General features: G+C 39.8%; 1 protein-coding gene across 14 annotated transcripts in view; it reads right to left on the bottom strand.

The window, feature by feature from the left end:
- Positions 1 to 19,382, bottom strand: part of LOC143730845 (NACHT, LRR and PYD domains-containing protein 3-like) — a 78,496-nt gene extending 59,114 nt beyond the window's left edge. For 6 of the 14 annotated variants that reach the window (XM_077221407.1, XM_077221406.1, XM_077221411.1 and 3 more), the window contains exons 1-5: positions 19,005 to 19,165; positions 13,388 to 13,484; positions 13,000 to 13,113; positions 12,619 to 12,714; positions 10,711 to 12,435 (exon numbers count right to left, since the gene is read on the bottom strand). In XM_077221407.1, the coding sequence (XP_077077522.1) occupies positions 10,711 to 12,435; positions 12,619 to 12,714; positions 13,000 to 13,113; positions 13,388 to 13,437 (1,985 nt within the window). In that variant the 5' untranslated portion in view covers positions 13,438 to 13,484; positions 19,005 to 19,165. Of the gene's footprint in view, positions 1 to 10,710; positions 12,436 to 12,618; positions 12,715 to 12,999; positions 13,114 to 13,387; positions 13,485 to 19,004 lie in introns of all 14 variants that reach the window. The other 8 variants (XR_013200660.1, XM_077221412.1, XM_077221413.1 and 5 more) reach the window with 4 other exon arrangements.
- Between the last annotated feature and the right edge of the window lie 1,848 nt (positions 19,383 to 21,230).

Here is a 21,230-nt window from a genome sequence, read left to right as displayed (position 1 = left end):
TTTCTCTGTATGGAAATCGACTCGGTCGCCATGTAAAAGGCGCAGCTTACGAGCGAGCGCGCGCAGTCACTGCTGACTTGCCTGAGATAGTTCGAGGGCAAGAGTGCGGTTCCACTGAAACTTTTTCAGAGGCTCCTGAGGCATATGGCATCTGTAGCTGCGGCAACACCGCTCGGATTGCTTCATATAAGACCGCTTCAGCTCTGGCTTCGCGACCGAGTCCCAAGGTGGGCATGGCATCACGGCACCCTCAGAGTACCAGTTACTCCGACCTGCCGTCAGTCCTTCACCCCGTGGTCGAACCTCAGTTGTCTACGGGCCGGAGTGCCCCTGGAACGAGCCTCGTGGCATGTGCTGTAACGACGATGCCTCCTCCACGGGCTGGGGCGCCATGTGCAATTGACGTGCTGCCGCGGGCTCCTGGACAGGACCCCAGCACCTATGGCACATCAATTGCCTCGAGTTGCTGGCTGTACGTCTTGCCCTGCGCCGCTTCCGAGCCGTGCTCAAGGGCCAGCACGTACTAGTCCGATCAGACAATACCGCCACTGTACCGTACATCAACCATCAAGGTGGTCTACGCTCCCGCCGTATGTCGCAACTCGCCCGCCACCTCCTCCTATGGAGTCAGAAGCATCTGAGATCGCTTCGTGCCATTATATCCCTGGAGCCCTGAACTGTGTGGCCGACGAGCTCTCACGGTTTCAGCCCCTCCCGGGAGAATGGCGGCTCCATCCCTGGTCGGTCCAGCTGATTTGGGACCAGTTCGGGGACGCACAAATAGATCTGTTTGCCTCCCACGACTCAACCCATTGCGCTCAGTATTCCCTGACTGAGGGCACGCTCTGCATGGATGCTCTGGCGCACAGCTGGCCGCAGGGCAGCAAGTATGCATTTCCCCCAGTGAGCCTTCTAGCGCAGACCTTGCGCAAGGTCAAGGAGGATGAGGAGCAGGTCATTCTGGTTGCGCCGTACTGGCCCACCAGGACCTGGTTCTCCGAACTGGTTCTCCTCGCGACAGCACCTCCCTGGCCCATACCTCTGAGGAAGGACCTCCTTTCTCAGGGACGGGGCACCCTATGGCACCCTCGTCCCGATCTTTGGAACCTCCACGTGTGGCTCCTGGACGGGACGAGGCAGGTTTGAGTACCCTACCACCACCGGTGGTGGCTACCATTACTTCCGCTAGAGCATTGTCCACGAGACATCTCTACGCGTTAAACTGGAACCTCTTCGTCAACTGGTGCTCTTCTCGCCGAGAAGACCCCCAGAGATGTTCGATCAGTGTCGTGCTTTCCTTCCTACAAGATGGTGTGGAGCGAAGGCTGGCTCCCTCCACCCTCAAAGTCTATCTCGCCGCTATTGCCGCTCAGCATGACTTTGTTGAAGGTAAGTCTTTGGGGAAGCACAACCTGATCGTCAGGTTCCTGAGAGGGGCGAGGAGACTGAATCCTCCTCGCCCTCCTCTCGTTCCCTCTTGGGACCTCTCAGTGGTTCTAACTGCATTGCAGAGTGCTCCATGTGAGCCTTTGCAATCAGTGGAGCTTAAGTTCCAGTCAATGAAGACAGCGCTCCTGGTTGCACTGGCCTCCATCAAGAGGGTAGGGGACCTGCACGCATTCTCCGTTGACGAAGCTTGCCTGGAGTTCGGGCCGGCTTACTCTCACGAAATCCTGAGACCCCGGCCTGGATATGTGCCCAAGGTTCCTACCACTCCCTTCTGGGACCAGGTGATGAACCTGCAAGCGCTGCCCCTGGAGGAGGCAGACCCAGCCTTGGCACTGCTCTGTCCAGTACGCGCTCTCCACGCCTATGTAGACAGGACGCAGTGTTTCAGGACCTCAGACCAGGGGCCGGTTTCACAAAGCTATTTTAGACCGGTCTATAGTGTTAGACAAGTCTAAAATTTGACTAGTCTAATGCAAGTTAGACTGTTTCACAAAAATAAAGACTGACTTAATTAAGACCAAAAACATTAGACACCTTACCCCCAGGCTAACTTAGGTCTAAGACTCGTTACCCTGGCAACCAGCAGTAACAATCAGTTACATTACAAACAGCCAAAAGAAAAGGGAAAATGGCTCATTTGTGGTTTGCTGACGACGTTATGGAGAGAGCTATGAGAAGGGAAAGGGTTTTTAGGATATTTCCTCTTAAATATATCTTTTTGGCATCTTGTACCATGTTTGTGTATCTTTTCTGTACGTCTTTAACGCTCTGCTCATCGGTCAGATCAACGCTGTTGTGGCGAGCAGGACGAGGCTGAGGGACGTGAACGACGCGAGGCCGGTGGCGTGACGAAAATACGGGACAAACTGCGTCCCGTATTGATTCAAAACGGGACGCGCTGTTTATTTCACAAATACAGGACGATTCCGTATTTTAAGGGACGGGTGGCAACCCTAGGCGTGAGTGATTATGATAATAAACGTCACCTTTGAGACGCACCGGTCTTGCATCTCTCACGGAGGAGCGGAAGCATAAAACGAGGAGCGACGACGCTGAAAATCGAGACCGGTGCGTCTCACAGGTGACGTTCATTATCACTCACACCACCGGCCTCGCGCCGTTCTCTCACGTCCCTCAGCCTCGTCCTGCTCGCCACAGCTGTTAACTGTCGTAGCAATCTTTTTCCAAATTAAAAATTTCTTCTTGTTACTACATTCTCCGCTAAATCTCCCAAGTAAAATGTCCTTGTAACTGTTATACTCCTTATAATTTTCCTATATATATTTTCTGCTGGGGTAAACTGCACTGAGCGGTTGAATGCGCACAATCGATACACCATGTTTTTTGTTTTGAAAAGGGTCTTATTTTACCCAGAATGCATTACAGTGTAGTCCTACTTAAGATAGTCAGAGTCTTAAGTGCTTTGTGCAACGGTCTGATTTAGATGTCTATCTGAAGTCTGACTATCTACTATATCTAAGCCATAGTCAAATTCTATCTTTGTGAAACCGGCCCCAGCTCTTTGTCTGTTATGGTGGGAAGCTGAAGGGAAAGGCTCTCTCCAAGCAAAGGTTGTCTCACTGGATAATGGACGCCATTGCTTTGGCATACAAGCAGCAAGGTCGACCGTGCCCCCTTGGTGTGACTGCCCACTCCACGCGGAGTGTGGCGTCCTCTTGGGCTCTAGCGCATGGCGCCTCGCTAACAGACATCTGCAGAGCTGCAGGCAGGATTTAGATTTTACTATCTCCGAGTGGAGCATGGGGTGGTGATGGCGCAATGGATAAGACACATGCCTTTGGTGTGAGAGACCCGGGTTCGAATCCACTGTGAGACACAAATGTGTCCCTGTGCAAGACACTTAACCCCTAGTTGCCCCAGGGGCGTGCGACCTCTGATATATATAGCAATTGTAAGTCGCTTTGGATAAAAGCGTCAGCTAAATGAATAAATGTAAATGTGTCCTCTCATGTTCTCGCTTCAACCAGCTAGTACTGGACCCGCTCAGGTGTCTTCGCTTGCTCGCCATTCCACTCCACGGACTGGATACGTGCGATATTTTCCTCAGGTGAGGTTCTCCGAAATCTGAGAATCTAAAATCACACGAATAATACACACAACTGTTCTTGACAATTCTCTTACTTTTAATTGACACGCTTCTGTTGATTATTTACTTTATAGACATGGTTTAGTGTCTTCCGAAAAAGTCTGTTAGCATCTCAACCGTTTTCAGAAGAGCTAACGTAAGCTAACGTTAACTCGGTTGAGCTTTTGTTTCTGAAAGTTTGGGCTTTTAATCACCTCTTAAGTGTAGATGAGAGTTTTTGTAAAGGTTTTACTTGGAAGTGAGCTAATTTATTTCACATAAACGTAAACACAAACGTATGTAGCCCTACTGTTAATCGGTGATGTCACTTTCATGGATGAGAAAATTGGCTGAAACTAGCTGCTCAATGGTAAACAATATTGATAAAAAAAAAATTCTGTGATTTCAGCAGCAACAAAATAACCCCTCTGACAGATGCAGCCAAAAAACAAGGAGCAAAAGTGGTGGAAGCCGAGGAAAAAATAAAAACCTGGCTGAAGAATAGTGGAGACTGAAATGGAGGAAGAAAAAGAAAGAAAAGCAGATGCCTACAGAGCCCCCCTAGTCCCACTTTGTCAAAAAAATTATTTATAACTATCTCGTGGCCTCAAGATAGTAACTAGTGGCCTCAAGATAGTAACTCGTGGCCTCAAGATAGTAACTCGTGGCCTCAAGATAGTAAGGCAAGGCAAGTTTATTTATATAGCACATTTCATACACAATGGTAATTAAAAGTGCTTTACATAGAAGAAATTAAAATAATCAAAAGAAATCAGAATAATTAAAACAGTTTAGAATAAAAGATAAAATACAGAAATAATCAAATGAAATCAGAATAATTAAAACATAAAATAAAATACAGTGCAAACAGTCGGACGAACAGTGGCACAGTGCTCATTCAGTAAATGCACAGCTAAACAGATGTGTTTTGAGTCTGGATTTGAATGTGACTGTAGGAGCACATCTGATCTCTTCTGGAAGCTGGTTCCAGCTGCGGCTGGCATAGTAGCTAAAAGCAGACTCGCCATGCTTAGAGTGAACCCTTGGTATTTCTAGCCGATGTGATCCTAATGATCTGAGTGATCTGTTGGGTTTATATTCACTGAGCATATCTGCAATGTATTGAGGTCCTAGGCCATTGAATGATTTATATACCAGTAATAATACTTTAAAATCAATCCTAAATGTAACTGGCAGCCAGTGTAAAGACCTGAGGACTGGTGTGATGTGTTCATATTTTCTGGTTCTGCTCAGAATCCTAGCAGCAGCGTTCTGTATGAGCTGCAACTGTCTTATGGTCTTTTTGGGAAGGCCAGTGAGAAGTCCATTACAATAATCCACCCTACGGGTGATGAAAGCATGCACAAGTTTTTCTAAGTCTTGACTGGAAACAAAGCATCTAACTCTTGCAATATTTTTCAGGTGATAGTATGCTGATTTAGTTATTGCTTTGACATGACTACTGAAACTAAGGTCTGACTCTAGAGACACACCCAGATTCCTGACTTGATTTTTAGTTGTTTGACCCCTAGACTGAAGGTATGCGTTCACCTTGAGAACTTCATCTTTGTTTCCAAACACAATGACTTCAGTTTTGTCTTTGTTTAACTGAAGAAAGTTTTGGCACATCCAATTGTTTACTTCATCAATGCATTGGCAAAGGGAGTCAATGGGGCTGTAATCGTTAGGCGATAGGGATAAGTAGAGCTGTGTGTCGTCTGCATAGCTATGGTAAGCGATTTGGTTCTTTCTCATTATTCTGCTCATTGGGAGCATGTACAGGTTGAATAGGAGTGGCGCAAGAATTGAGCCTTGAGGGACTCCGCATGTCATGGATGTCCACTCAGACTTATGGTCTCCTATACTCACATAATAACCTCTGCCTCCTAAGTATGACCTGAACCATTTTAGGACTATCCCAGAAAGCCCGACCCAGTTTTCCAGCCTGTCAAGAAGTATTTTGTGATCGACAGTGTCAAATGCAACACTGAGGTCGAGTAGTACCAGCACTGATAATTTGCCTGTATCAGTATTTAAGCGAATATCATTTATTATCTTTATGAGCGCGGTGTCTGTACTGTGGTGCGGTCGGAAACCAGATTGAAAATGGTCAAAGTATCCATTCGAGCTTAAGAATTTGTTCAGCTGATTGAAGACAACTTTTTCAATGATCTTGCCTATGAAAGGAAGATTTGAGATCGGTCTATAGTTGTTTAATATGGTCTTATCCAGATTGCTCTTTTTCAGGAGGGGCTTGACAACTGCAGTTTTCAGGGAGTTCGGAAAACTCCCAGAGAGAAGTGAGGCATTTACCACTTCTAGGAGATCTGCTTCTAAGCTGTGTAACACATTTTTGAAAAAAGATGTGGGAAGTGCGGCAAGGGCGCAGGTTGATGTTTTTAGGTGCTGTACGGTTTCTTCCAAAATTTTGCCATCAATTTCTTCGAAATCAGACATAGTGGCTACTTTCTCAGGCTGTTGTCTGATCTGCCTGACCCCAGCGGATCACCTTTCTGATATTATTGATTTTCTCAGAGAAGAAAGAAGCAAACTCACTGCACTTTCTCACTGAGAGCATTTCACTGGGAATCTGGCTTGGGGGGTTTGTCAGTCTCTCTACAGTAGCAAAAAGAGTGCGTGTGTTGTTTTTATTGCTGTTTATAATATTCGAGAGGAAAGTCTGTCTAGCTTTGCTTAGTTCCTTATTGAAAGCATGGATGCTGTCTTTGTAGATGTTATAATGGACTACAAGTTTTGTCTTCCACCACATGCGCTCTGCTTTTCTGCATTGTCTTTTCATATTTTGCACTACTGTTGAGTTTCTCCAAGGTGCTTTTTGTCTGCCACTCTTCTTCCTGACTTTCACAGGAGCAATATCATCAATTACACTCTTAACTTTTGAGTTAAAATAATCAAGGAGAAAATCAACAGAGTCAGCAGATATGCTTGTTGTTAAAGATATATCCTTCATAAATAGTGCACTAGTGTTCTCATTTAAGCATCTCTTCTTGACAGACACAGATCTAGCTTCAATGGCAGGAGAGATCAATATATCAAAGAAAATACAAAAATGATCAGACAGTGCTACATCCTTAATAACAATTGATGAAATGTTTAGACACTTGCTGATAAGTAAATCTAGAGTGTGTCCACGATTATGAGTGGGTCCATGTACATGCTGAGTCAGATCAAAAGTTCTTAAAACAGTTTTGATTTCTTTTGCCATATCGTTTTCTGCATTATCTATGTGAATGTTAAAATCTCCAGCAATGGCAAAGCAGTCAAACTCTGAGGAAGTTGTTGATAACAGTTCTGTTAAGTTCTCAGCAAAAGCTGGAGAGTATTTTGGAGGCCTGTAAACAATGATAAGTAAAATGCGTGGAGCACCTTTTAACACAATACCCAGATATTCGAAAGACGGGTAATTCCCAAATGATATTTGCTTACATTGATAGACATCTTTATAAAGAGCAGCTAAACCTCCGCCTCTTCTGACAGCTCTGCAGACACTCATAAAAGTAAAGTTAGGAGGGGCTGTTTCATTGAGGACTGTTGCACTGCAACTTTCTTCTAGCCAAGTTTCATTTAGCAACATAAAATCCAGGTTGTATGTGGTTATTAAGTCGTTGACTAAAAGTGATTTATTTTTAAGTGAACGGATGTTTAAAAGTGCTAACTTAACAGTCTTACTTTTTGTCCCCACAGCAATCTTGGTATGTCGTGTAATAGGCACCAGATTAGATGGGTTTGCTGTACGGCTTTTGAAGGCCTTAGACTTTCTATCATGTAATCGAACAGCAATAGAAAAAGATACAGGCACACTGGGTTCCCGCTTGTTCTGTAAACATTTGAGAAAGTTATTGTTATCATAGCGGGGCCAGTAACTCGTGGCCTCAAGATAGTAACTCGTGGCCTCAAGATAGTAACTCGTGGCCTCGAGATAGTAATTCGTGGCCTCGAGATAGTAACTCGTGGCCTCGAGATAGTAATTCGTGGCCTCAAGATAGTATCTCGTGGCCTCAAGATAGTAGCTCGTGGCCTCGAGATAGTAACTCGTGGCCTCAAGATAGTAACTCGTGGCCTCGAGATAGTAATTCGTGGCCTCAAGATAGTAACTCGTGGCCTCAAGATAGTAATTCGTGGCCTCAAGATAGTAATTCGTGGCCTCAAGATAGTATCTCGTGGCCTCAAGATAGTAACTCGTGGCCTCAAGATAGTATCTCGTGGCCTCAAGATACTATCAAGATACTATGTTATCACGAGTTACTATCTTGAGGCCACGAGATAGTAATAATTTTTTTTTTGACAAAGTGGGACTAGGGGGGCTCCGTAGATGCCTCCTCCTCAAGCAGATTACAGCAGCTGTGAAAGTGAATGTAGGTGACTTCCAATGATTGTTTTTTCTTCCTCTGTCAAATTCCACCACTAAACAGAGGTGTATTTCATCTTTACTAGGCGTAAACTGCATTAAGATGTATAAAAAATTGCTACCTCAACATGATGATTTTCTTGCTGGCGGGAAATAAATACTACTTTCCCCCATAAAACTATACACTCAACTACCAACACCATATTCCTTCAGTTACACAATATTTAGCTTAGGTCTCAAACTAAAATAAAACATGCACTAAATCACTGTAAATTAATGGTTAAAATCCATAATGCACCAGAAAAGAAAATTATGGTATTTTAATGGGCATTTTGTGGTAAGTACCTGTAGAAATTACACTACAGCAAAGTCTAAGAGTCAAATGTTTAATTTTCAACATTTGATATGTTGACTATGTCCTTTTCGCAAATGATCACATTCTGTTTTTCTGTTTGCTGTTTTTTATATTTTACACAACACCCAAAATTGTTTTGTTCAAAGTTGTTTTTTTGTTTTTTTTACAGGAGTATATGCTGCTGCTTCTCCTCCGTTCCGTCTTCATCATCAGAGCCACACGTGTGGCGTCTAAACTAACGTCTAATTCGCTTCAAATCTGCAAAAAAAACTGCAGAATACGGAAGAGAATCTGCATATTTTCTCAGTTTTCAGTGGGCTTTTTTGGCCTTCCTCCGCATTTTCTTTGCCGCCTTTTTTGTCACTTTTTGGTTCCTTGTTGATTTCTTTGACTTTATGTTTTACTTTTCTTTGCATTTTTTCCTTTGTGTAGTTCTTTTTCAATTTTTTTGTCGATCGATTCATCGTTGCAAATCCAGAATGAAAATCTCCAGAATGTATCTGTATATAATGTCTATATAATGGACTGTGGAGATGTTTTAACATCCTGAGTTTTCTGAGTGTTATTTATCTATTTTCTGCTGTAGTTTTTCAAACAACAGCACCACAACACGTTGTTAACGGCTTTAAACTGCAATAAGTAAGTTAATTTTGTTGCCAATAAATAGGTTCATTTTTATAACCAATTCAGTTTGTCAGTTGTGCCGTCTCTTAACGCAATTTAACAATGAATTATCCATGTCACAATCTTAAAATTTGAGTGTAAGGTAGGTAAAGCCTATTTATTTATAAGCTTGCAGATTAGGGTTACTATTTATGTTGGCAGATGGTTAAAAAAGGCTATATTTTTAAATTTGTTATAAGGTCTGCTGTCCATCCAATGACATGGTTGGCCCAATGTTGTTATATCGGTTTTTAAGTTGGCAGGAGGTCTGCTGGCCATCCAATGATATGGTTGGCCCAACGGACAAAATTACGTTGGGCCAACGTCATCACCCAACCTTGGCCCAACACAACAACAGACGTTTGCTACCAAAACGTATTTATTGTTTGAATTTCGTAATAGAATTGACAGAATCTGAGAGCTGATTTTTTTATATCATAAGTAACCTGCTCTTTCTTGTCTGCCGGTTTCTGTGTCCTCTTTGCTTCGCAATTTTTCTGTGCGTTAGAAAATGTGTGTGTGGCATGAGAGCGTGTGTAAAATGTGAATTGTCTCACATTTCTCCCGCTGAATGCCTGAGAGTTGTCAGCCCTCATAGATATAAACACTAGTTGTCGCCTTGGCTACGGCAGTTCATTGGAACGAATGCGTCAATAGAAACAGGGGAGCCCCTCCTCCATGTCAATATAGGAAAAGGTCTAACGGAAATAAAATCACCATAAATCGTCATCAATGCGATTCTCCAGTTGTTTTGGTTCGTTCCAATGGTGAGACCTGTATTTATTATAGAGTCCAGAGAAATTTTTAAAAATTTACTAAATTTCACAATCTTGTGAAATGTAATCCCATGCTGTCTGGTTTTTAGATTTTGTTCATGTGAACATCCATACACAGCACAAAAGTCCGGCATCATCCATGAATTCAGCATTACCTAGCTATTTCCTATGACAAGACATTTGTTCCAAGATGGCGGTGGTTTTGATGCATGCTTAGAACCCCAAGGCGACATCTAGTGTTTATATCTATGGGCAGCCGTGTTTAATATGCCCTGCGTGCCCAAACGCTACACCACTGTGAAGAGCTGAACGCCACCAGGAACTCCATCAAGGACATTCACTGTTTTAAACTTTACTTTGGCCGTCCACGTGACGTCATTTTCATCATCAGGAGGATCCGCGGACGTCCACTTGCTATTAAAACTTAATATTGGAAAAATACTTTCTATTAAATATCTTTATATTAACTGGATTTTTTATTAATGCAATACAGTGAATGACAGCCGTCTGTGTCTCCCAGTGTCTTACATTATTGTCTGTTATTGTTCAGTGATTAATTTACACAGAAACAAAAGATAACATGTATGCCTTCATCTCCGAATAAATTATCTGTGTCTTACATTTCATAATGAACTCAGATAAACTCAGTGCCGACTCGTTTTCCATCAGTTCTTCTACATGAACTGGAATGTGTGCAAAGGATTGTGGGAGATTGAAGAACACGAGGGACACACTTGATGCATCCTTCAAAATTAGCAGAATTAAAGACACGAAATGAAGTCTGTCTTCAAAAGATCCTTCAAACTGAGACGGCCTTCAGAGGCGCTTGATGACGTGGCAGTCGAGATATGCAGCCTTACTAGGACACAGCCACGGTTTGAGAAACACCCGCAAATTATGTACAATATCCCAGAAATCAGTCTGTGCCCCGTGATTTAAACACATCTGATCTCTGAGTTTCTCTTTGTTCATAATGTTTTAGACTGTAATGATTGCATCCAGTGTTACTTACGCATAATATCTGTCTCCAGTTAATCTGTTCAGGTCAAACATCTCCAGTGTCTCCTCTGAGGACAACAACACAAACACTAAAGCTGACCACTGAGACGAGGACAGTTTCACATCACATAATCCTCCATACGTATGAGATTCAGCTTCGTTCACAAGAGAAAGATCACCCAGTTCATTCAGACAGTGAAACAGATTGATGTATTTATCTGGAGAGGGATTCTCACTGATCTTCTCTTTAATATAGTCAACTGTTTTCTCATAGTTGTGAGAGCTGTTTGCTGTCTGTGTCTTTAGTTCTTGTAAGAGACTCTGATTAGACTTCACTGACAGACCCAGAAGGAAACGAAGGAAAAGGTCCAGATGCCCATTTTTACTGTGTAAAGCCTCATCCACAGCTCTCTGATGGAGATCAGACAGTGAAACTGTGCCTCCATTAGTTGGTTTGGTAATCTGGTCAAACACATTGATGTTATTGTTGATAAAGGAGAGATGCACATATAGAGCTGCTAGATGTTCCTGAATGCTCAGATGAACAAAGCAGAAGACTTTCCCCTGATACAAGCCCAACTCCTCTCTGAAGATCTGAGTGCACAATCCTGAGTAAACTGATGCTTCTGTCACATCAATGCCACACTCGCTCAGGTCTTCCTCATAGAAGATCAGGTTGCCTTTCACAAGCTGCCGATACGCCAGTTTCCCCAGTTTGACAATCATCTCTTCATCTTTCACTTTCTTCTCATAGTCCTTCTCATGTTTGATGTTGGTCTGAATGAGCAGGAAGTGTGTGTACATTTGAGTGAGAGTCTTGGGAATCTCTCCTCTCTCTGCTTCACTCCACATCTTCTCTAGAACAGTGGCTGAGATCCAGCAGAACACTGGGATGTGGCACATAATAAAGAGACTCCTTGAGGACTCCAGGTGTGAGATGATCCTGTGGGCCAGACTCTGATCACTGATCCTCTTCCTGAAGTATTCCTGCTTCTGTGTGTCCCTGAAGCCTCGTACCTCTGTCACTCGATGGACACACTCAGAGGGGACGAGATCCGCTGCTGCTGGTCTGGAGGTGATCCAGATGAGAGACGAGGGAAGCAGATTCCCCACAATGAGGTTCGTCAGCAGCTCGTCCACTGAGGCTGATTCAGTCACATCACACAACCTCACATCGCTCTGAAGATCCAGAGACAGACGACACTCATCCAGACCATCAAAGATCAACAGCACTTTATACTCATCACTGGATATGTCCATTTCTCTGGTTTCAGGGAAAAAGCGATGAAGAAGATCTGAAAGACTGAGTGTTTTGTCCTTCATCAAGTTGAGCTCTCTGAAAGCGAGTGGAAATATGAGCTGGACGTCCTGATTCTCTTTCCCTTCAGCCCAGTCCAGGATGAACTTCTGCACAGAGACTGTTTTTCCAATGCCAGCAACTCCCTTTGTCAGCACAGTTCTGATGGGTTTGTCTTGTCCAGGTAAAGGTCTAAAGATGTCACTGCATTTGATCGGTGTGTCCTCTGTTTCTGCTCTCCTGGACTGTGTCTCAATCTGTCTCACCTCATGCTCATTATTGATCTCTCCACTTTCACTCTCTGTGATGTAGAGATCTGTGTAGATCTCATTCAGGATTGTTGGGTTTCCCTGCTTTGATATTCCCTCATACAAACACTCAAACTTCTGTCTCAGATTTGATCTCAATGTGTTGAGGACTTCAGCAGGTTTAGAGTCATGGCTGTAAGATTAAAATACACATTATTACACAAGTCAGAGAAGTAAATAACCATAAATTAAAAACATGTGCTGTCTGTCTTATTAGGTTTCTGAAATGTTTCAATCATTGATCATGTGTTTGAGTGATGTTTGATTTGAATTGAAACACCTAAAATTAATCAATGACAAAACTCCTGCATTTGACCTGAAACCAGGATACATGCTTTCATTAAAGTCCTGTGGTTGAATCACAGGCATGAACACAGTTTTGTTTTTAACTGGTCTGGATGGAAGATTTGACCTTAAATCAGATTGAAGAGTGTAAAGAATCAGACACACTGATATTGATGTAATTGTGTCATTATTAACTGAGTAACAGACCGACAGCTTTTACAGAGTGTGAATGTATTAACAATACAATACATAGAGCTTTTCACAAGAGCACAATGATGATCATTAATAGACGGAAACTTACAGGATTGAACATAGAATTATTCGGTTCAAATCCGGATCATTAAACTGCTGTATATTAATAATAATTTCATAAAATATCAAATACTATAAGCATAACATAGAAATTATATACCTGAGATCAGACTGTGTGTTTCCACTCTTAAACGCTATTGGCGGCTCCATAGACCAGTTACTCTTCACAGACACACAGCTGGACTCTGGGTTTGAGCTCTTCTGCTGGACTGAACTGGAACAGAGAACAGATTCAGTTTAATCCTCTACATTACTGTGTTCATTCTTTATGAGAGGAAACATATTAATATAAACACATTCACCTTTCATCTTAAAGCACTTTGTGGAAACTTTATGATATTTATATATAATATTTTGTTAATTTCAAAACAAAAACACAAAAAATATATATTTTTTCCTGTAAACTTTCTTTGATCTGTGTGTCTGTGGGGTGGGTAACTCTTTTTCTGAGATGTGACACAATATTTAACGGTGTTTGTTGAAAGTACCTGCATCCCGGAGAAGAATCTCCATCTCTGGATCCTTGTGAATCAGCCATGATGAAGATGCAGGAGAATCTGATGAGTTTGATCTCCTCCACTGACTCTGAATGAACAAACATTCACACACAATATTAAATTAAACAACCTTCATAATTTAGCTGAACATGTCTGGAGTGTGTGAGAAAAAGAATTACGTGACTGCGTTAACTCAAGCTCATAATTACACCGCACAGACAAACACACACACAGGGCTTCCGGCCAAGATGGTGACTTGACTAGACGCACATGTTCTAGCGCTTACAACAATATAGGGTATATCTTACAAACGTTGATGTAAGAAACAAGTCGCACTTGTTGAGTGTTATTGAGATTCTTAGAAATAATTACAGTTAATCAAGAATATGCTACTTACAAGGTTTCTTACTCGAATAGAGAGTCTAACGTGTAGACGTTATCATGAACTTGTCAGCCCCTGCAGAGATGGACTTTGAACTCTAAAGAACGGCCGAAAAAAGACTTATTAGCGAAACTCATTCCTACGTTTGTCAACAGGAAAAGGGAAGAGAATGTCAATCGACTCCAAATACGCCATCCAAAGCACCTCTGTTGAAAAAGCTTGCAAAAGGTGATGCAACGGATGAATTAACGTTATGTCAGGTACAGCAAAGCATCATTCATATAATCTGACAGTCATCCGAGGAAATAAAAGACATGGTAAAAGAACATTCGGACAGCATCTCTGGAATGGAGGACAGAATAAATGATCAGGATCGGTACTGTCGGAGAGGGAATCTTCGATTGGAGGGGCCGACCGAACGTGCAGACGATAATGTCAAGACTCGGGTAATGGAAATCTGCAAAGCAGTGGTTGTCGAAGAAGATCGTAATTTCGTAGCAAACAGTGTGGACATCGCTCACCGAGTTGGAAGACCCATCGCAGACAGTGGCACGGATGAGAAACCAAGGCCGGTGATAATAAGATTCACTTCCAGAACAGCGAGGGACCTCACATGGAAAGGAGCATAGGGAAATGAATTTCTTAAGAAGAACAAGATGTACTTGAAAGAGGACCTCACGATCAAAGACAGGCCGACGCGGAGTCTCCTTTGGCCTTCGATCGACAAAGCACAGAAAGAGGGCAAAAGGGCCTTCTATGTGGGAATCAAGGCGATTGTTGATGGTGAAGAAATAAAATGTAAACCACTGCTCTTTTATTACGGATTCTGAATCTTAAATTACTGTGAAACGAAAAGCTTGTTTGCTTTAGCTTATTATTCTTTTAAAAACTTTTTTTTAATTTTATGAATGTTTATATTCATTCTATTGTGAAATTACAACTACAGGAGGTTGTTATTATTTCTGTTATTCAAATTGAAGCAAACAGGATCTCAAGCCTGGTTACTGAAATGTGACCGATTCTCGAAAGGATGGAAGTAAGATTACCCTTTATACACTCTCAACACTTTCAACCTTAATTAGCTCATTGTTCACCTAATTGTTCTATTAGGGGTTTTTCCCCTTGTTCGAGGTTATGTCAATCACAATATTTTCTGTTAATGCTAGGGGTATACGAGACATGCTAAAAAGAAAAGCTCTGTTGTTGTTTTGTAAAGGTAAAGAAGCAGATTTTTGTTTTATTCAAGAAACTAATGCCTGCCAAGATGATGTGCTTTTCTGGAAGAATCAGTGGGATTGTGACATTTGGTGCCTCATATAGGACAGCTGGTGTCGCTGTTTTAAAGGACAGGTTTTCAGGGAAGGTTATAAGTCATAAAACAGATGATCAGGGTCGTTGGATTGCTCTACTTATTGATATAAACCAAGCTACAATTATTATTATAAATATATATGCCACCAATAATAAAAAACAAATGAATTAATCTGTCAAAATATTGAATGCCATATTAATCATTTACATTCAAAATTCTCCTCAGCTGAAGTAATTTGGGGCGGTGATTTTAATACGGTGTTCAATGGAAGACAAACTCGATTGCCAACTAGAATTGACAATATGGCAAGTGAATAAAGCAATGTTTGTTTAAGACTAAACATAATTGACATATGGAGGTATAAAAATCCACAGTCACTTTTGTATACATGGAGTAATAGGGACAAATCTCAACAATCGCGTATTGATTTTTGGCTCATTTCAGAACATCTAAAAGAGAGAATTTGTTACTATTGAACCATCAGTTTTAACAGATCACAAAGGCATATCTATTAAAATTAATTTGGTAATTTGTCAATCAAGTAGAGTTAAACGAGGATATTGGAAGTTAAATAATAGTCTATTGAAACAATGATTTTTGTGAACAAATTAACAATTTAATTGTTAAATATTGGCAACAAGTTTCTTTGATTCAAACTTATGTGAAATTATGGGAGCAAACTAAATTTGAAATAAGGAAACTCGCAATAACGTATGGAAAATCCATTAAAAAGAAAAGAAAAATGAAAACAAAATAATTAATGAAATAATATCCCTCACTTGCAAAAATAACAAAAATATGTCAAGCGCTGAATTGTTAAAGCTTACATTGCAGAATGAGCTGGATAATATTTATGAAGAGAAAGCTAGCGGTGCTTTTGTTCGGTCGAGACAAAAATGGATGGAAGGAGGAGAAAAAATACTAAATGTTTTTTTAGATTAGAAAAAAGAAACTGAGAAATAACTTCTGTAAACAAATTAATAATAAATGGACTTACTAATGATAATCCCAAGGATATTTCTTGTTTTGTTAATCAATTTTATAGTAAATTGTATAGTTCAAGTAGTCAGTTAAATGATGCAGATTGTTTTCTTAGTAATTTATCAACCAGTATTAATAAGATTACGTCAGACTATGAAGATTCATGTGATAAAGAATTAAATATGGAGGATTATTTAAGATAATAAATCTCCTGGGAATGATGGCTTGACACGGGAGTTTTATAAACATGTTTGTAATGACCTTGCATCATTTATACTTGCTGTTTTTAAGGAAGCAGTTGATTTAGGAGAAATGCCCGCATCACTAAAACAAGCGGTTATTACACTTTACCCAAGCATTACAAAGATAGATTGTGCTTAGAAAATTGGAGACCAATTCGTTTGTTAAATAATGATACTAAAATCTTTTCTTTAATTTTTGCAAAAACACTCAAGAAAAATCTTAATACAATAATTGATGAAGAGCAGTCAGGCTTTTTGAAAGGCCGCTACATTGGAAATAATATTAGACTAGTTTTAGATTTAATTGATTATAGATACCTAATCCCAGATGATTCTTTTATATTATTTATTGATTTCTATAAAGCGTTTGACACTGTTGAACATTCATTTATGTTCAAAGTTATTGTTTTCTTTGGTTTTGGTCATTTTTTTCAATGGTTGGAATAGTTGAGTCCGGTTATCTCACGGTACCAGTCAGAGATTTGATATGGGCCGTGGGAGAAGACAAGGATGTCCTGTATCACCGTTTCTCTTCACATTGGTTACTCAGGTCATGGCTGCTCATATCAAAAAAGCAAGTTTTCAAGGAATTTCAGCGTTTGGAAAAGAGATTAAACTTAGCCAATTAGCGGATGATACAACCATTTTTGTCAAAAACAGTGACGAATTGGATGAAGTTGTTAAATGTATTGGAAGATCTCTGGATTAATGGTGAATAAGAATAAGTCCACTTTATTCTCTCTTAAAGATTGTGTGTTGAAAGAAATTTGTGGGATACCAATTAAAGATAATACCACATATCTTGGGATAATGGTGTGTAAAGATTTGAATCAAAGAAGCCGGTTAAAGTTTGAGAAAATGAAAAACAGATTCAATATGTGGCTTATGAGAGATCTGTCCCGAAATGACGTATTCTACTTTCAAAAGCAGAAGGGATCTCAAGATCTGTTTATATATCCGTATCAGCAGATGTTCCCAATAATGCTCTCAGGGAATTAGATAAGACTCTTTATGATTTTATTCGGAGGAAGAAAATACACTATTTACGGAAAGATATTCTAAATAACAAACAATAGAGACTTTGGTGGCCTTGCAGTTTTAAACTTTACAGATCTCAATAATGTGTTTAAGATAAAATGTATAATCGAATTTATTAAAAATAAAGATAGTGTATGGAATGTTTTGCCGAATTACATATTTAACTCTTTGGGTGGCATTCATTTTCTTTTAAAATGTAATTTCTCAGTTGAAAAAATCCCTGTTAAACTGGAAAACTTTCATAAGCTGGCACAGCAATTGCTCTACAAACACAACTTTACACCGCATCGTTATTTAATATGGAACAACAGAGATATCTTGTACAAAAAATAGTCAATATTTAATAAGACATGGTACGACAATAGAATTATTACTGTTAATCAGTTGCTTAATGAGCAAGGTTTACTTTTAACATATTCTGAATTTCTGAATGATTCCTGTGAGGCCAAAAGAATATGCTATTATTTTTCATGCAATCCCTGGCAGAGTTGTGTCACTATTACGAAATCCTGGATTCTGTCCTATAAATGTGGATCGTCAAACCAGTTTTTGTAGTGATTCAATATTTATTGGGGATATTAATATATTAATAGATAAATGCAGTAACAAATATATTAGAAATACCTTAAAAACAATCTATTTGCCTTGTTCAACAGGGTTTTGGTCTACTAAATTTGAAAATATTAACTGGAAAAGAGTATGGTCTATACCAAATAAGTTTTTTATTACTAATAAAATTAGAGAGGATCCTATAAAATTGTACACAGAATTTATCCTGTCAAAGAGTTAATACTTGAATATTGAAAACTTATGTGAATTCTGTGGCAATGCCAAAGAATCTGTGACTCATCTTTTTTTTATTGTATATATTGAAAAATGTTTTGGTTGGATGTTTCAAATTTCACTTCTAGGTTATTTGAAACATGTTTACAAATTGATCTGTACGATGTAGTATATATTTTTTTCGTGCAGGACAATGTTGATTCCAAAAGTACGATGTACTTCCACAACTTTTTATTTTACTTGTAAAATATCACATTCGTGTGAAAAAATGGACTAAAGCTAAGCCAAGCTTTGAACACTTTATAAAAGAGATTAAACTATATGGAAATACATTATATACAATTAAGAACAAAAAAGCAAGAAAGACCTATGAAGCTTTTTGTCAATTTAAATTATTGTAATTTACCCCTGGCATGACCTATTTTCTTTCGTTTTTTGTTTTGTTTACATATTCTTATGTAAGTTATTTCCTGCTTGTTGTGAGGTGTATATTCATGTACAAATCTTTGTATATTTTTTGTTGCAATTAAAAACAAAAACACACACACAAACAAGTCGCCCGTTGGATTTAGAATGTATGTAAAATAACGGACACCGAGAAACGCGGATTGAACATGTTCGGGTGAAAAGAAAACAAATCCCGACCCGCATCGACAGACTCTGATCCGGTTTAAAAAAGCCGTTTGTCTGTGATTTAGAATATTTACACATATACTGTTAAACTTCTGAAGAATCACAAACATCACCAAACACAAAAGAAACCTTGAAGTGAAAGAAACCCGTAATTAAAGATTTTATGTCAAACAATTAATCACTTAAAATGTCCTCCAGAGATTCATATTAATATGAGGAAGTCACACATGAACTCACCTTGATCAAACTTTTACAAGATATAAGATCTCAAATCCTCCAGCTTTAACATCATAAAACTACACGGAAATTCCTGCGTAAATGTTTCTATTAAACACTTTGATGCTGTTTTTCCGTATCGTATTGGTATTTTACCTGCTTAAAATGTCGACAGGTGAACTCTAACTTACTTTCTCTTTAGTTGAGTAGACTGTCAATGGAGGTACACACCTAACATGGAACTTTTTTTGTTAAAAATTCATAAAATGTATATACTAAGTCAGTACATCATGAATCCATCTTCCAACTTATGTTTTTGTCTTATCCTGAATCACTACGGAACATCTATAATACGTGTTTATATTCGGACTATTTTAAACCGCTGCGGAGTAGCACAGTACCTGCGTGACTCATCATAGACATAAACGGAGAGAAGTAGATCCGGCTACAATGTTCTTCCGCAAGACGTGCAGTTTGATATTTTACCGCTAAAGCGGCAAAAGTTACATAGTTTAATTAATGCCTTTAAAAACATCTGAAAATCTATTCCGAGGATAAAGGACTGTCTTACGGGTTTGGAACGATATGTGGATGAATGATTAACGACAGAAATGTTAGTTTTGGGTGAACTAACCCTTTAAACTAATGCACTTTCCTGAAGCACTTGAAGATGCACCTGTGTGATGACATCATGGAGTAGATGACGTCACTGGATGAACGTTTGATCAGAACTTTGAGAACCTTCAAGCTAAAGTTTAAAAATGTTATTTTTTCTTTTTGTTTGTTTGTTCATATTTCTTCTATCACATATTTTTTTTAGTTTATTCAGTTTTTCAGATCCACTGCATTACACTCACATAGTCTTGTGTAAACGGATTTATAATGTCTGTATTACTAAATTTATGTTCATTATTTTTTTATTCATATTTTATCTCGGATATTTTGTTTTCTCAAAATGACAGGCAAAATTAAACAGGCAGTTAACAAATGATAGACACTCAAAGAGAATAATGTTAAGTCTATATTATTAAGTTAAATATATAATGTAATAATCTATAAGCCAAGGCATATTTAATTTCACTCCTTCACTTCACCTCGAATGCAAGTAGGCCTATGATCCATGTGTCCCAGTGCACTGAAATATTTCATGAAAGTACTTACTATTTTGACATTGGTTCTTCGTTAATATATCATGTTTTCTCCTTCATGAGTCTTAAAGGTTTGAATAAGATTAAATATTCCTCTGTTAGGATGCAGCGGACAGGACACATACACACCTAGCATTCACATAATACATTATAGACTTCTATAATTCAATATTAGGCTGCTTAGATTAGGTCAGCCGGAACTGGGAACACTTCCCTTAAATCCTGATGTACTCGTTACATCATAAGAAGAATGGCATCTACGCTAATTTTAGTGTCTTTGTTTATCCCGAGGTTTTCCCGCAGCCTGCCGGATCCAGGCCGTATCCAGATCTGACGAAGGACTTTCGCCTGGACCCGATGACAATGCAGTGCTGAAGTGCCAACTAACCTCTCCCTATGGAGGATCCCTATACCACTCTACAGATAAAGCGTTGTGGAATTTTTCGGTTCGCGTACCTACCCAAAGTGATAAGATAAAATAAAATTCTGCATCAAAATTTATAGACAAGTAGTTTGTTTAGGCATGGTGTGTAAGGAATTACAAACCTGCGCACATATATTCAAACGCACATAACTATAGAATCAATTCTTAATGCGCATGTGAACGCCATCAGCGTCTATCACAGGTTCACGTTTAAAGTCTGTTTAGAGAGAACGGTGTCGTCTTAGCGGCCCCTAATTTAATAACAAATGATCATTTAGACGGAAGTGAATCAATCAAAACTAACTTTAGCTGGAAATAACATTATTCAAAAACCGCTATGAAACCAAACAATCTCTGTTACCTTAAATTATATGTTTATCTCTGTAAAGCTGCTTTGAAACAATCTACATTGTTAAAAGCGCTATATAAATGAGGATGACTTGACTTGACACAAACTCCGAGAGGGGGTAAAATCTCTGTGTGACGGGGAGCTGCCACTCGACCTGTCACTCGACCTGTCACTGCTAGGGGCCGCTGTCACTCAACCCGTCACCGTTATATGTGCCTGCCACTCGACCAGTCACCGTTATATGCGCCTGCCACTCGACCAGTCACCGTTATATGCACCTGCCACTCGACCAGTCACCGTTATATGCACCTGCCACTCGACCAGTC

This window comes from Siphateles boraxobius, unplaced genomic scaffold (assembly GCF_051911475.1).
Source record: "Siphateles boraxobius isolate OS27281-9 unplaced genomic scaffold, OSU_SipBor_1 82, whole genome shotgun sequence".
Classification (NCBI taxonomy): Eukaryota; Metazoa; Chordata; class Actinopteri; order Cypriniformes; family Leuciscidae; genus Siphateles; species Siphateles boraxobius.
The sequence above is the reverse complement of the archived record's forward strand: the minus strand, read 5'-3'. Positions and strand labels throughout refer to the sequence as shown.